Source organism: Diabrotica virgifera, chromosome 4 (assembly GCF_917563875.1).
Source record: "Diabrotica virgifera virgifera chromosome 4, PGI_DIABVI_V3a".
Classification (NCBI taxonomy): Eukaryota; Metazoa; Arthropoda; class Insecta; order Coleoptera; family Chrysomelidae; genus Diabrotica; species Diabrotica virgifera.
Window position 1 is genome coordinate 106,577,034 of NC_065446.1, and position 15,496 is coordinate 106,592,529.

The following is a 15,496-nucleotide window of genomic DNA, read 5'->3' on the forward strand; positions in this document are numbered from 1 at the left end:
TTTATAGGTTGAACAAATACAAGAAACGTGGTCTAAACATCGTCCCAACCAAATATGGCATCGCTTTTGGTGTCACTTTTCTCAACCAAGCTGGCGCTCTCGTACTGATTTACTCCGATGGATCTGTCTTAATATCACATGGTGGTATCGAGATGGGCCAAGGACTCTACACGAAAATGATCCAAGTTGCCAGTAAAGCTCTAGGAATCCCGGTTGAAAAGATTCATACAATGGAATCAAGTACTGACAAGGTTCCTAATACCTCACCCACTGCTGCAAGTACTGGATCTGATTTAAATGGAATGGCAGTACTGGTAAGTTAAGAATGGGTTTTCCTTTGACTATGTTCTTAGAAATGGTGTCTTTTGTTTTTTATTTTTTTGTTTCGTACGTTTGCCGTATGTATTCTCTTTTGTCTTGTTAATTTTTTATGGTCAGCAACTTTTGATAAGCTTTATCCTTTTCTTTTATTTGTTGCTTATAATCTTTGCTGTTGCCCTGGTCTTTGTTTTTATAACTTTTCTGGCCATTTTTCCTTCCCATTGCTTCTTATGCTTCTAACTATATTTGGGATTTCATGTTTTCATATTGTCCTTCATTTGATAGTCTTTTTGCATCTCTTGTTTTTGTTGATAGTCTCAATTTATAAAAAAAGATGTAGACTTGTAGTTTAATTTATTTGTAAGGTGTCTTTCTGATTTTAGGTTTTCACCCTCATTATTTTTTATTTTTGTTAGATGTTGTGATGGTTATTTTTTATGTATATGATCTCACCAAATGGTGGTCTGATCCAGAGGTGGCTCCTCTATATACTCTCGTTTCTTTGATCTTGACAATTGACTCTTATCTTACAAATGCATGTCATAGTCTATTAGTGATTTTTAAATTAAAACTGGTTTTATGTATATTTATGTAGGCAGGTAAATATATAAAGAAACTAACTAACATGCATATTTTTAAGATTGCTGTGTTCTTATTAAAAATATGTAAATTGATTTGATTTCATTATTTTATTTTTTTTACTTGTATATTTCAATCCATATTTATTTGCAGAATGCATGCGAAATCTTAAACGAACGCTTAAAGCCATACAAAGAAGCCAATCCCAACGGAACTTGGGAACAGTGGGTGAATACAGCCTATTTTGACAGAGTTAGCTTAGCAGTTTCGGGATTTTATAAAACACCAGATCTTGGATACGACTGGAAAACTGGCCAAGGCAGAATGTACAACTACTTCACATATGGAGTTGCTTGTAGCGAAGTTGAAATTGATACACTCACTGGAGACCATCAAGTGATACGAACTGATATCGTCATGGATTTGGGTAAGAAAATTTGCACCGCATTAGTCAATTTTAGTTTAGTTTGATTGTCTTATACCTCAGTACGGACAACAGCAAAGAAGATAATGTCGCCAGTTTACTAAATGCTCTGTTTCTGTTCGATTCAATTAGTAACCATCGCAGATGAATGCAAGTCTCCAATTATAACGATACTGACACAAAAAAAAACAGCCAAATAATGGAAAAGCAAATCATTTTGGAAGCAAAAAAAGAAAATTTATAAAGGTAAAGAAAACATGTAAATGATTACTACGCTTGCTTTGTCGACTACAAGCAAGCATATTGCACTGTTATGTACCAGAAGTTAATTGCTATTTTAAATAATGTACTTATGTCTGGATGGACGAATGGCATTCGAATTCGAATAAAACACCGGTTCGAGCTGGAATAAGACAGCTGCCATAGAATTAAAGTCAAGCGTTCGAAGAAAATTATATTATGAGAGGAGTTTGACAGGGATGTGTGATCTACTGGAACGATTTTCGGAGAAGTTGAAGGGATAATTACCAACGAAATAGTCATAAATAACTAAATATAATATATTCAGTTTCTGTATCATCAGCATATTATTATGCTGATGTATAATAATATATCAATAAACAATACACTTTTGCTAGCAACAGATAAAGATTATTTACGGATACTTCTACCAGCGGTAACTGACAGCAACTGTTATAAAGTCTTCCAGTATAAGCTAATTGGGCAGTAATTGGAAGTTAAGTTGGAGTGAAAATAAGAAGGGCTGGTTTGGGAGTTTTTATACCGAGTTTATAGTGCATTTTCAAATCTCAATGGTTATAATCTCTATACCGTTTACATGAGTTGTTCCCACATACGAGTTCTCACAAATACCGCGCTGTCATGCTTATTGTGTGGCATCTCCGCAATCCTGGCTACACATTTCCTCACCTTTCTTTGACTGTAATGATGCAATAAATATTTATGCTCGCTTCTGTCAGAGCCAGTTTTTAGAAGATACTCATCCTCTTCCTCATTCCTTGAGCCCTTATCAGGGCGTGGTGACACTCTAAATATTGTTAGTCTCCATTGATCCTGTACCAGATGGATGGCTTTATGTAGGAATTTTTCCACCAAAACCTTCATTTGGTCTGACCATCGTGTTGGAAGTTCTCCTCTCGATCATCGACCTTCTACCTTTTCTTTTACTACCAATAGTTTCATAGCTCCCTTTCTTCTTGCTATGTGGCCGAAGTAATTTAAGTCCGTTGAAAAGATCCGTTGTGGCTTAACCCGCGAGTAGTCGCGCGGTGAGATAGAATCTCAATTTTTATCCTTTTTCGCGATAACTTAATGAAAAATTTTGCAATTTTGAAAAAATTTCGTAAGTTCCTCGAGGAAGGGTGTAGTAATGCGTAGGATTTTTTCTTCTTCTTCTTCTTTTTGGGGAATTTATGGCTTTGGGGAGAGCCAATTAGCTTTAACCCGCGAGTAGTCGCGCCGTTAGGTAGAATCTCACATTTCATCCTTTTTCGTAATATGTGCAGTAAAATTTGTCAGTAACGGCCACTAAAAATGAAGGAAGGAAATTTTTAAATTGGCCGTTAGGACAGGTGGCCGATGTTGGCAGGTGGCCGTTAACACAGGTTTTTTTAATAAAATTGTTGGAAATATATATTTTCAATATAGAAAGTAAATAAAAATAGTACAAAATAAAAATTTGTTTTAAATTCGTATTTTGAGATAGAATCTCACACGCGACTATCGACGTTACAGAAGTGAGCGCGACTACTCCCGGGTTAATGTTTGCGATAGGATTTGGTTTGTTCCAATATTGGAAGGATTAGCCGTCTACTAGTAGACGTTTCCAGGGGCGGCCATCAAACCTTGTTTGCTATTCTGTAGTTGATGTGGCGCTATTGATCTTATCAAAGCTCCTTCCTTGTCCCCTAGGAGGGTTCTCCCTTAAACAATGTGTAAAAGAACTGAGGCTTTCGAGATGTGGGCATACTGCTGAATGTTGAGGAAATCATGGATAGACAGAGTGACGAATGAAGAAGTTTTACAGCGTCTAAGCAAAGAAAGAAAGTTCTGAGTATCATAAAAGTGAAAAAACTGAAGTATAGTATTTTTACTACAAAAACGATATTACGTAGGTCAAAATTTTTGACGTAAGAGAACTGTCAAAACATTAGATTGTGACTTTTCATTATTGCCATGTTTATTATAAACATGGCAATAATGAAAAGTCACATTCTAATGTTTTGACAGTTCTCTTACGTCAAAAATTTTGAGCTACGTAATATCGCTTTTGTAGTAAAAATACTATACTTTGTCCACTTAATAAGAAACCCTAAATATGAACTATTACATAAATTATTCAGGGAACAATATAAAGCAAACGTTGTCCTGGATGACGAAGAACATCCTGGTTCGACCAGAACGACACTATTAGGTCTGCTGCTGACAAATTGCGTTGCCCATTTCATTGGAGGACAAGGTACTTAAAGAATTAGAAATATCTTTTGAAGTTGCAGTATTAAACAAACTGCCAATAACCAACTGTTTTAATATACAGTGGAACCCCAATAAGTCGGCCCCCGATAATCCAGAAGTCCGGCTAACCCGGACCGATTCTCATCAGACAAACATTTCAACAATAAAAATGTATGTATATAATATTTGAGAGATAATGTCTATTTGTGTAATTTGAACTATACGATTGGTAAAATGACTCATGGCACACGGCACTGGCGGCAGAGCGACGTTCATTGGCTCGGATGGAGAGGTGCCTGTTGTTTCATCGGAAACAACAGGTACCTGTAGTATTCCTTTTTTTTATTTCAAACAGCATTGTTTAAAAAAGACTAAAATACTATTTAAAAAATTATTTTTTAAACAATCTTTAGTTTTCACTGTTCTTAAATAACATAACATCGTTCCGATTGTGACTGTATTGTGTGTAGTACAGTCTTGTATTTTTCGCTTCCGTTTGCTTAGGTTTGTGTTTGCGTGTTTTTAGTAATTTAGATGTATAGGTACTGTGCATATATATATTTCATGTTATTTCAGTTATAACGGAGTTATAACGGACTTATCGAGGTTCCACTGTATTTGTATTAAAGTTTTAAACAATTCGTTTAAATTTATGTAGTAAATGCAGCAAAAGTTATACGTTTAGGATATAATATGCAAAAATAAACATTATGCATGTTTTACACACTCTGTTGATACTACGTGCATGTGTTAATATCATTAAATATTTTTCCTTTCAGGAGAAAGTCTAAATCCTGCTATAGATGTAGGACAAGTAGAAGGAGCATTTATGCAAGGCTACGGTTTATTTGTTCTGGAAGAGATGATGTACTCTCCAAGAGGAGAAACGTTAACTCGAGGTCCCGGAACTTACAAGATACCTGGATTCGCGGATATTCCTGGAGAATTTAACGTTTCCTTATTGAAGGGGGTATCAAACCCACGTGCAGTATATTCATCGAAGGTAAACAAATAGTGACAAGAAATATTGTTAAACGACAGTTGGTAATCCCATAAATGGTAATGGACACTTCGTAACGCTGTCAGTTCGTACAGCGTAACAACTGTTCGTAACGCTATAACTCGTAACGCTATAACTCGTAACGCTATAACTCGTAACGCTAGCATTTAGGTTTTGTATTAAATTTAGCATTACACCATGTATACAATGAGTGTATTTTGCATGCGCCTTCCTACCCTAAAGATAGTACATAGTACTTTTTAAGACCATTTCTTTTAAAATATATGTCACACCTATTTTTGTAAATATTTTTTATGTTGTTTATTTAATGCTGTAACAAAAAATATAAACGTTAAGGAGAGTATATTGAAGAGTACAGGGGAAAAACAAGGAATGCCACTTTTTCATGAATTTTGGCTTTTCTCGCCATGTGGTAGCAAAAACTGAGTACTATCGACTAGACTATCGATTCAAAACAATAACCAGAAAGATCAGTCTATATAAATTTTTTAAGAATTGGTATCCAGGCGAAAGATCAGGATTGTTCGCACGCCACTGGACAAAAATGAGGAATGTTAGCAGTTTTTTGATGCAATATCAAATTAATAAGTTAATATAGATTATTATTATATTAAGATTATAGACTAATAATTGCTAGAATTCTGCTAAGAATCTCATAAGTAGTTTTTAGATATAAGAATTAAATCTTTATTGGTGTTAATTAAACCTCAATATGTATAAAATGTGACATTCCTTGTTTTTCCCTTGTACTCTTCATATATTTTTGGCTATAATCTAGTCAAAGACAATAGTAACTTTTTAGATCCTAACCTACTATCTAATTTAATTTCAGAATCACCCAGTGCTGTATTCTTAGCTTGTTCTAATCTTTAAAGCACTTTTTCCTTGTTCGCTAATCACAATAGCTTTTTCACTTAACTTGCACTATGCACTACACTAACTCATATGACTTTGTCCTCTTGAGTATTCTTTTTGGCTAGAGTTATCCAGAAGCTGAGTATTATCCTAGGGCTCAGTGGAGGTTGTTCTTCAGATAAGGGAAACACCAATAGCGATAAAAGAATTTATTTATAAAACCGACACTAGAGTAATTACCCCGGGAGAACTTTGAATACTGAATTGTTACTGGTACACGTTTAGTTGAAGACTCTAATGATACTACATAGTGATTGAAGTTAAAGGCACCTCTGGCCTGGTCGAATCGATTCTTGAGAATGATTCTAAATTGTATTATTTCTTGTTGGCAACATGAATTAGGTCATGGGCCACACGACAACAAAGTTAATTAGTCAGCTAATTTAATGTTCATTGCCAAAATATAGCTTATAAATTACGACAAATAAACAAATGAAATATCCCGCACATGTTTGAATATGATAACAAATTGGTTAATATGATGTACAGGGTGATAAAAACATACTGTTCAATATCGAATATGAATTCTGAATGTTTGATATTGGAAAACTGAGCTGAATGGTCTCGACGTATTGGTGCTGTGAAACCTTTTCTTCGTGTCTGCAGGAGATTTATTGTATTTCTTTTTTCTCAATAGTTTTTTTTTGGAAGTCGGTATTACTTTAATATTGTTTTTTTGTTACCACTCTACAGCTGGATGCCATACGTTCACTTTTAGGCTTTAGAATCAGCTTGTAGATTAAAATCTTATTATGAATTGACAAGGCTGAGTACCTTCAAAGAAGCCAATTCATCTTTTTGGATCTCATACCCATTGTTCCCTTTTTACGTTTGTTCTTAACATGTGCTTTCAAGTTCAGTTTTGCATCTAGGTTTAGACCTAGATATTCGGCTGTATTAGCATTATGGAATTTCATGTCCGTTTATATTTGCAGGTCTGTGTTCCTCACGCTTGCTAGTAAATTCTATATAAACCGATTTATCTTCATTTAAGGAAATTTTTTACTTCATGGTCCAGTTATAGAATTTTAATGACTGCATTTTGTAGACTAATGGTTGAGTTTGTATTATCTTTACCAACTGCCACAATGGCAGTGTCATCAGCGAAAGTGGCACTAGTGTTGTCATCTAACTCTACATAGCATGTCATCTGTGAACAGTAAATAGAGAACGGGCCCCAGGACACTACCCTGCGGAATCATTATCTTGTTTGACCCTGGAATGTCTGTAAATTATGACAACTAAAGACTTTTTTTAAATTGTATATCCTGAATTATCACTTTCAAGTAGTAAAACTACTATTACAGGTAGATTACACAACCCAACAAAAAAAATTTTTGTCTTGCTGCCGAAAAAAAATCAACTGATTTTAGAATTCATCTGTGCTGATTCCAAAAATACAAACCTTTTCTTTCTATCAGCTCTAGTTTTCGAGATATAACATACTTATCCAATACTTAAATATTCTTACATTTCTGTATAGGTATTTCATCACTATAATTGCAATATGTTTATAAACAAACTTAACAAAGTCTAAGACAAATGGGCAATTGAACAAAAGAGCCTATTTTGGTGTTCATTTAGGAGATCAAGATAAATCCTGAGCTCCACATGTAGTGTGCAAAACTTGTATTGAAAACTTGCGACAGTGGAAGAAAGGACAACGAAAATGTTTAAATTTGGTTTTCCAATGGTATGGACGGAAACAAAAAATCATTTTGACGATTGCTATTTCTGTCTTGTGAATATATGAAAACATATCCTAACCTGGATTTAGCAATAAGACCAATTCCACATCAGCTTGAGCAGATATCCATTCCAATATTTAGCAGTCTACCTATAGTATGTTACCAGAGGATAATGCCGAAACGTTATTTGACGAACTGCAGATTAATAATTTGAACCTTCCAAAGGATTCTTCCGAGTTGCTTACCTCCAGACTGAATGAAAAGAATGTTCTTCAACCAGACACCAAAATTACATACCACCTTAATAGAGATAAAAGATCTTTTGCCTTTTTTTCTCAGCAAGATGATATGGTTTTTTATAACAGTATTAAAAGACTGTTAGAAAAAATGGGTGTATCGGAGTATACACCAGATCACTGGCGCCTTTTTATCGACAGTTTCAAACGAATTTTAAAGTGTGTCCTTCTACATAATGGCAACAAATATGGAAGTATACCAATTGGGCATTAGAGTAGAATAAATGCTCAACAATTTTAACAAACACGGTTGTCATATGAGTATTAAAATTTATTACTTAGATCGTTTCCCAGAAAATCTTCACCAAGATTACCCCAGGCTGTGGGTGAAAAAACGTGATATAATTCAGGAATTTTTGAAACCTATCAGGTGTTGTAAAGGACGATGCCAAGAGTAACTTCTACTAAAATGTAACCAAAAATATTGTGCGCTTTTTTTTTAATTGCGATTTTCATTTGTTAAATTTGCAATTTTTATTGATTTTTAATTTTGTAGCTTAGGATATTGATTTTAGAGAAAAACCTTTTAATAGAAAGTTGTAGTACATTAAAAAACCTACAATTTGAGCTATGGTAAGTTTAATTTCGTTAATTGGTTATTGCAAAACAGCCTGCGAAAGGTCCAAAATGGCCGTTTTTTACAATTGCATTATTTATTGTACAAATAATTTTTTTTATTTTTTAAAGCTTTAAAATGAAGAGCTTTCAATTCCAAACATAAAAAAAATTGTAAAGCCAGATTAACGAATTTGTTGCTTAGATATTATAAATTGTTTATCCCAAGAGGTAAAATGTCGAAGGCTATAACTTTTTGAAAAAAAATCGTAGAAAGTTGGTAAAACATCCAATATCCTTCGAAAGAGTTATGTTTTCATATTCTGATGTAAATAAATGCGTAAAATATTTTTAAACCTCTAATTTTTGGATTTGAAAATAAGGGGGCAAATTTCGTTATAAACATTTAGAGCTGAAGCGGCCCTGTACATCCTATGAGTTTTTAACTTACAGATTATTGTTGCTGAAGAGAAAACGAAGGTTTATAAAAAAAATAAAAAATTTCTACGACCAACTGAAGCCGAGATAATTTTTGGGTTTGCAAATAAGGGGGCAAATTTCGTTATAAACATTTAGAGCTGAAGCGCCCCTGTATATCCTATGAGTTTCTAACTTACAGATTATTGTTGCTAAAGACGAAACGAAGATTTATAAAAAAATTAAAATTTTCTATAACCAACTGAAGCCGAGATAATTGTTTTTTCTTTCTTAAATCATAGTGCCTTTATTTATAACAATTAAGAAAATATTTTACAGTCATTGACTAAAGAAAGACTTATATTATCTTAAAATAAAAATTATTATAAAATATAATTATATTTAATTATTAAAAATTATTTTTTAAATCGGTGCTTTTGCAAGCGGCCGAATTTTGCACATCGCCCGGCGCGCTTCAAATCCGCGCGCTCGGAAAATTTTTACGTAACTTGTATTAAATGACAGAAAACAATTTAATAATATTACCATTATAATATACAGTCTATTTACCACTGTATTTGTTTTTGTTTATAAACTTTTATATGTGAAATCCAAAAAGAATAGTCACTACAAGAAGAAAAAGTTTTATGTATATTATAGTAAGAAGTAACATTATTAACAAGAAGAAAAAGTTTTATGTATATTATAGTAAGAAGTAACATTATTATTATTATATTTATATAACAATGAAAAAATTAAAAATATAGTTATATATTTCATATATATGTATCATTTTTGTAATATTATTTCTTCAGAAATGAAATTTCACATATAAAAGTTTATCAAGAAAAACAAATACAGTGGTAAATAGATTGTATATTATAACGGTAATATTATTAAATTGTTTTCTGTCAAAATTTAATACAAGTTACGTGAAAATTTTCCGACCGCGCGGATTTGAAGCGAGCCGGGCGATTTGCAAAATTCGGCCGCTCGCAAAAGCACCGATTTTAAAAATAATTTTTAATAATTAAATGTAATTATATTTTATAATAATTTTTATTTTAAGATAATATAAGTCTTTCTTTAGTCAATGACTGTAAAATAATTTGAATATTAATTATTTAATATTATTATTTGAAAATAATTGAAAGATCTTCATTTTAAAGCTTTAAAAAATAAAAAAAATTATTTGTACAATAAATAATGCAATTGTAAAAAACGGCCATTTTGGACTTTTCGCAGGCTGTTTTGCAATAACCAATTAACGAAATTAAACTTACCATAGCTCAAATTGTAGGTTTTTTAATTTACTACAACTTTCTATTAAAAGGTTTTTCTCTAAAATCAATTTCCTAAGCTACAAAATTAAAAATCCATAAAAATTGCAAATTTAACAAATGAAAATCGCAATTAAAAAAAAGCGCACAATATTTTTGGTTTCATTTTAGTAGAAGTTATTCCTGGCTTCGTCCTTTACAACACCTGATAGGTTTTAAAAATTCCTGAATTATATCCTGAAATCGACCTATTTTTCACCCACAGCCTGGGGTAGATATCAAAACGATGGAAGAGGGGTATAAGGGAGATGGGGCTATCACATGATGGCGGATTACTGCTGGAGTCTTCAAAGGGACCGTCCTTTTAAAGCCTTTGCAAGAAAATCATATAAAGGGAAGTTTTTAGGTGACGCCGAATAACAAATTTTTGTTGCGAGGCTGCCGGTTAGGTTAGATTGTTAGATGAAAAGTTAAGTTTTTTTGGCAGATATGTGTGATGATTTTTGTAAGTACATTATTATACAATAAATATCTTACTTTTTATTCGTATTTGGTTTATTTCATGGGTAGCAGCACTACATATATGTATATAATATATAATATAATATAATAATATATAATATAACAGCGTCGAAACGTTAATAAAAAATCATTTTTTAATAATATTGTGGCTTATTTCCCATTCTAAATAGTTAAAATTACATATATGTAGGTACCTAGCGCTGTTAGAAATGTGATCTGTTGTCGTATTTTCTGAAAACGACCTGATGGAGCAAATCTGGTGGCATTTTTGGATTCAGCAGACCCAAATTAACTAGAAACAGTAAAAAAAATCCGGCAGCAAACTGTGCGTTTACCAGTGTTATACTTACCTATATACAGGGTAAGTGGGGAGGAACGCGTCAAACTTAAAGGCTGGATAATATTTATATGTAAAAATAACTCATATGTTGTTATTCGATTTTTATTATTTGTTTCCGAGATATGGGGTGTTAAAATTTTTCTTACAAACTGATGATTTATATATTGCTCTAAAACCGGTTGAGATGTGCAAATTAAATTTGGTGGGTTTTAAGACAGTTATTGCGCATATTTTTACACACAATTAAGAATTTTATATTCACCATTGGCGCGCGTACGGATAAGGGTCTGATATTTTAAAAAGAAAAAAAAAATAGTAAGCCACTGAGATATTTCAAATTAAAAATTATTTTTGAATTTCCTGTTCAATTTCTGACAAACCATCTATCTTCATGTTTGTTCACACGACTCTTCGTTTTCATGCAAAAAATAAAATATCTTAACGCTTTCAAAGTATTCGAAATAAGTTTGTACACATTCATATAGAAACTTCGTCGAAAACTTTGTAAGAGTTAAGCTGTTCTTTTTTTTTTCATGAAAACTAAGCGTCGCATGAAAAAAAGGGAAGATAGATTTTTTGTCATAAATTAAACGAGAAATTCAAGAAAGATTTTTAAATTGAAATATTTCAGTGGCCTACCATTTTTATCTTTAAAAAATTTCAGACTATTCCCGTACGCGCGCCAATGGTGAATATAGAATTCTTAATTGTATGTCAAAACATGCGCAATAACTATGCCTTAAAACTCACCAAATTTAATTCGCACACCTCAATCGGTTTTAGAGCAATAAATAAATCGTCAGCAAATAACAAATGAAAATCGAATAACAACATATTATGAGTTATTTTTGATTATTTTACGTATATTATACAGTCTTAAAGTTTGGCGCGTTCCTCCCCACTCACCCTGTATATTATATTATATTTATTTTAAAACAAAATTTTCAAAATATATTTCTCCACAAACTAGGAAATATGTTGCTGTGAGTGTATGAAAACTATGCTTGTATGAAAACTATTTATTCTGATGCTGGTTCGTTATAGTTATTAAGGTACCAAGGGTATTATAAGGATAATAACCCTCGAGGTCAATGGTGTCTGTATACGTATATACGTTGGCCGAAAGCGTTATTATCCATAATACCCGTGGTGCCTTCAACGTTTAATGTCCGACTAAATATTCTTTATACGCAAAAAATTTGAATGAATTTTGAATTAAATAGTTTTCAAATAAGTACATTTACCAGCAATAGTTGTAACGCAATTGTGGTAACCATAGTTTTACTATAGTGATTAAGGTACCAAGGTTATTCTAAGGATAATAACGCTTGAGGTCAATGGTGTATTTACCGAGGGCCTTCGGCCCGAGGGATATACGTTGACCGAAAGCGTTATTATTATAATACCCGTGGTGTCTAAATATAATACCTGTGGATGTCCGACTAAATTATTCTTTATATGCGAAAAATTTGAATGAATTTTGAATTAATTAGTTTTCAAATAAGTACATTTACCAGTAACAGTAATACCGTAATTGTGGTAATCATAGTTTTACTTAGATTGATATTTGTCAACTTAACAGAATCTAAGTCGTTATTTAAATTTAATGCCCAAGGGAGTTATTTTTCAAAATAACGCCCTAGGGCGTTATATCGTACTTAAAAGACTTCGAAATAATGTCATTATTTGTCAAATAATATACCAGTCGGACATTAAAGTTGTTGTTTATCAACTTGAACTTGACTGTATTTAACTATGTTTGTTTTTTAACCAAGAGGAGTGATTCAAATTTACCGCGCCGTAATGCTTGTTTCTAATTGGTCCAACCGAGGCAAGTTTACTCCACTGTTATTAAATTTTGACACTAATGACATTTATAAAATTTTGGCACTTCTGTCATTTTGTAGGTTAAATAAGTATATCGGCGATTTTTTGTGTTTTCTGCATTATTTCTTTAATTTTTAGATTTTTAGTCTACTTTTATATAAAAACAGTTGTTTTTAGAACTCTTGAGCGATGTGTTAGTATAATATAATATGTATGGATTATCATCAAAAGGTGATATGATCAACGAAAAAAGAAGATGAGTTTGGTGACTTTTCTATTAACTTTCTTGGGTGTGAATCTGTCTTCTTAGTTTACTCCTCTTGGTTAAAAAATCAACTATAGTGATTTCAATTTAATACCCTAGAGTGTTATTTTGAAAAATATCGCCCTAGGGAAATATATCATATTTGACTGACTTTGAAATCATGTCATTATTTATAAAATAATATACCAGTCGGACATTAAATTTATAAATGTAATTTCAACTGCAACTGTGATAAAAGTCGATTTCTTGGTTAAAAAAAAAACAAACAGAATAATAATTCAATTATTTTGATGTTAAGAAATATACCGTTAGGAATAGTAGTTATAATAATTACAAACTGTCGATGTTACGAAGTGTTGCCGTTACGAATTGTCGGCATTACGTATTATCTCTTACCATTTGTGCTGTTACGAACTGACTGTCGCGTTACGAGATGTCTTTTCACGAAAAAAATACACGTTGACATTTAATTATAGTTTTCTAAAATTCAATTTTGTCATTTTAGGCTGTTGGTGAGCCGCCATTATTTTTAGCAAGCTCTGTAATGTTTGCCATTAAGGATGCTATTAAAGCAGCTAGGGAAGAAAATAATGTTGAACCAGGACACTTCCGGATTGACGCACCTTACACGGCAGCTAAGATACGAATGGCGTGTATGGATAATATTACAGCTAAGGTAAATATATTGTTATTAAAGGGGTATGCAGTTAAATGTAATTTCTTCCTAAAACCCCCATGTATAATGAGTAAGACGACAGTCTCTTACTCGAAGGCGTTTTTAAGACAATAAAATTGAGTAGATACGCGACGTTAGGATACCCTTAAACCACTTAACTTAGTTGAACCGTTGATTGATGTATTGAGGGTAAATACCCAGCCTTACGAGAAATAATAAGACCGCCGCTATATTCGCCGCTATATAATAGATGGCAGGCCAAAAGCCACCTATTGAGCAGATATGTGAATCTATTACCCTAATATCGATAAAGAATTCTGTAGTAATTCTATTTGTATTAAAACTTGCGCTCACCACCAGGGTTCCCAGCGGTGGAGGCGAAGACGGCGGTGCCAGTTGTAAGTGTTTTGGAATTTGGAAATATTCGTCACAGAAAATATGAAGTATCGTAAATAAATGGTTTGCCTTTAAAATATTTTTAGTCCAAACTGTATCGTCGTCCCCGTTAGCTAAATTATTCCGATTTGATTTTTTAAAATTTTTTGCACAAACTTACTCAACAAGATGTCCTTATAACAAATCCACGGGGTGCCAGGTGGTACCGCGATCGGAAAATTGTTTAAACAATTTTTTTTAAACAAATTCACAAAAATTGTTTTTTTACTTCGGACACATTTTTCTTAGATTCTTTGGGTAATTCTCAGCAAAAAGGTCTCTAAAATTGGTTGTTGTCAAGTTATAGTTATATGCGATTTAAAATTTGAAAAACGCGAAAATAACTATTTTCCAGGGTTAATAACAAGGTTTTCGGAAAAATAGGTCCATAATAGACGCCATATTCATAGCCAGACAAATTGCTGAGAAAGCACTGGAATATAATAAACCTGCATTTACGTGCTTTATAGATCTGACTAAGGCCTTTGATTGTGTGAGATTGGAAGATGTGCTAAGATTGATAAAGGAGAAAAATCAGCCCAACAAGATGATAAGGATAATTAAAGACATTAATAGGAAGAACAAAACCAGAATAAAAGTCGAGAATGAACTAACATCGGAAGTAGAAATCAACTCGGGAATCAGACAAGGGGATAGCTTAGGCCCATTGCTTCTTAATTTAGTAATGGACAAAATCATAGAAAATATTAAAGGTACTGGAAAAGGATATAAGATGGCGGAAAAACAAATAAAAATCCTCTGTGAGGCTGACGACGCAATCTTAATCTACGATAACGAGAATAACCTACAGCGAATGGTAGAAACTTTCAATAAAGTGCCAAGAACCACAACACGAAAATATCAACAGCCAAGACAAAATCCCTGGTAGTGTCAAGGGAACCCATAAGATGCAAATTAGTAATTAACAACGAACTAATTGAACAAGTCTCGAGATTCCAATATCTGGGAGTCGAAATATGTAGTTATGGAGATGTTAAAGAGAGCGTCCGAAAGCAAGCAAATAAAGCCAAAGACGTGTCAGGATGTCTGAGGGATGTCATCTGGAGAAACAAAGATATGAGGCCATATTAATACTTCAATCAACGGTTGAACACATAATTATAATAGCAACTAATATTCAAAAATTAAAGCTGAATTCTTCTTCTTCCTCCCCACGAGATCTACATTCTTCTCTCTTTTTGTGTTATTTCATTCCAATTTCTCCCTACTTTTGCTTTGGTGTCGTCTACCCATCGTTATTTATGTTCTTTTTCTACTACGATTGCGTTCTCGTGGACTCCAATGTCAAAATGTTTCTCGTCCATCTTCTATTGTCCTGTCGTGTCACGTGTTCTACTTATCTCCATTTCATTTCCGCAATTCTTCCATTTATATCTTCTATCTTTATCCTGCTTCACACATCCTTGATTTATATTTGTTCTTTTTCATACTTCATAGCT

At 32.8% G+C, this 15,496-nt stretch overlaps 1 protein-coding gene across 2 annotated transcripts in view; it reads left to right on the top strand.

The window, feature by feature from the left end:
• The window catches only part of LOC114333334 (xanthine dehydrogenase), a 132,818-nt gene that overhangs the window by 114,933 nt on the left and 2,389 nt on the right, over positions 1–15,496 (top strand). For both annotated transcript variants that reach the window (XM_050648324.1, XM_050648325.1), the window contains 4 exons: positions 8–314; positions 1,054–1,327; positions 4,579–4,802; positions 13,431–13,601. In XM_050648324.1, coding sequence (XP_050504281.1) covers positions 8–314; positions 1,054–1,327; positions 4,579–4,802; positions 13,431–13,601 — 976 coding nt within the window. The remainder of the gene's footprint in view (positions 1–7; positions 315–1,053; positions 1,328–4,578; positions 4,803–13,430; positions 13,602–15,496) is intronic.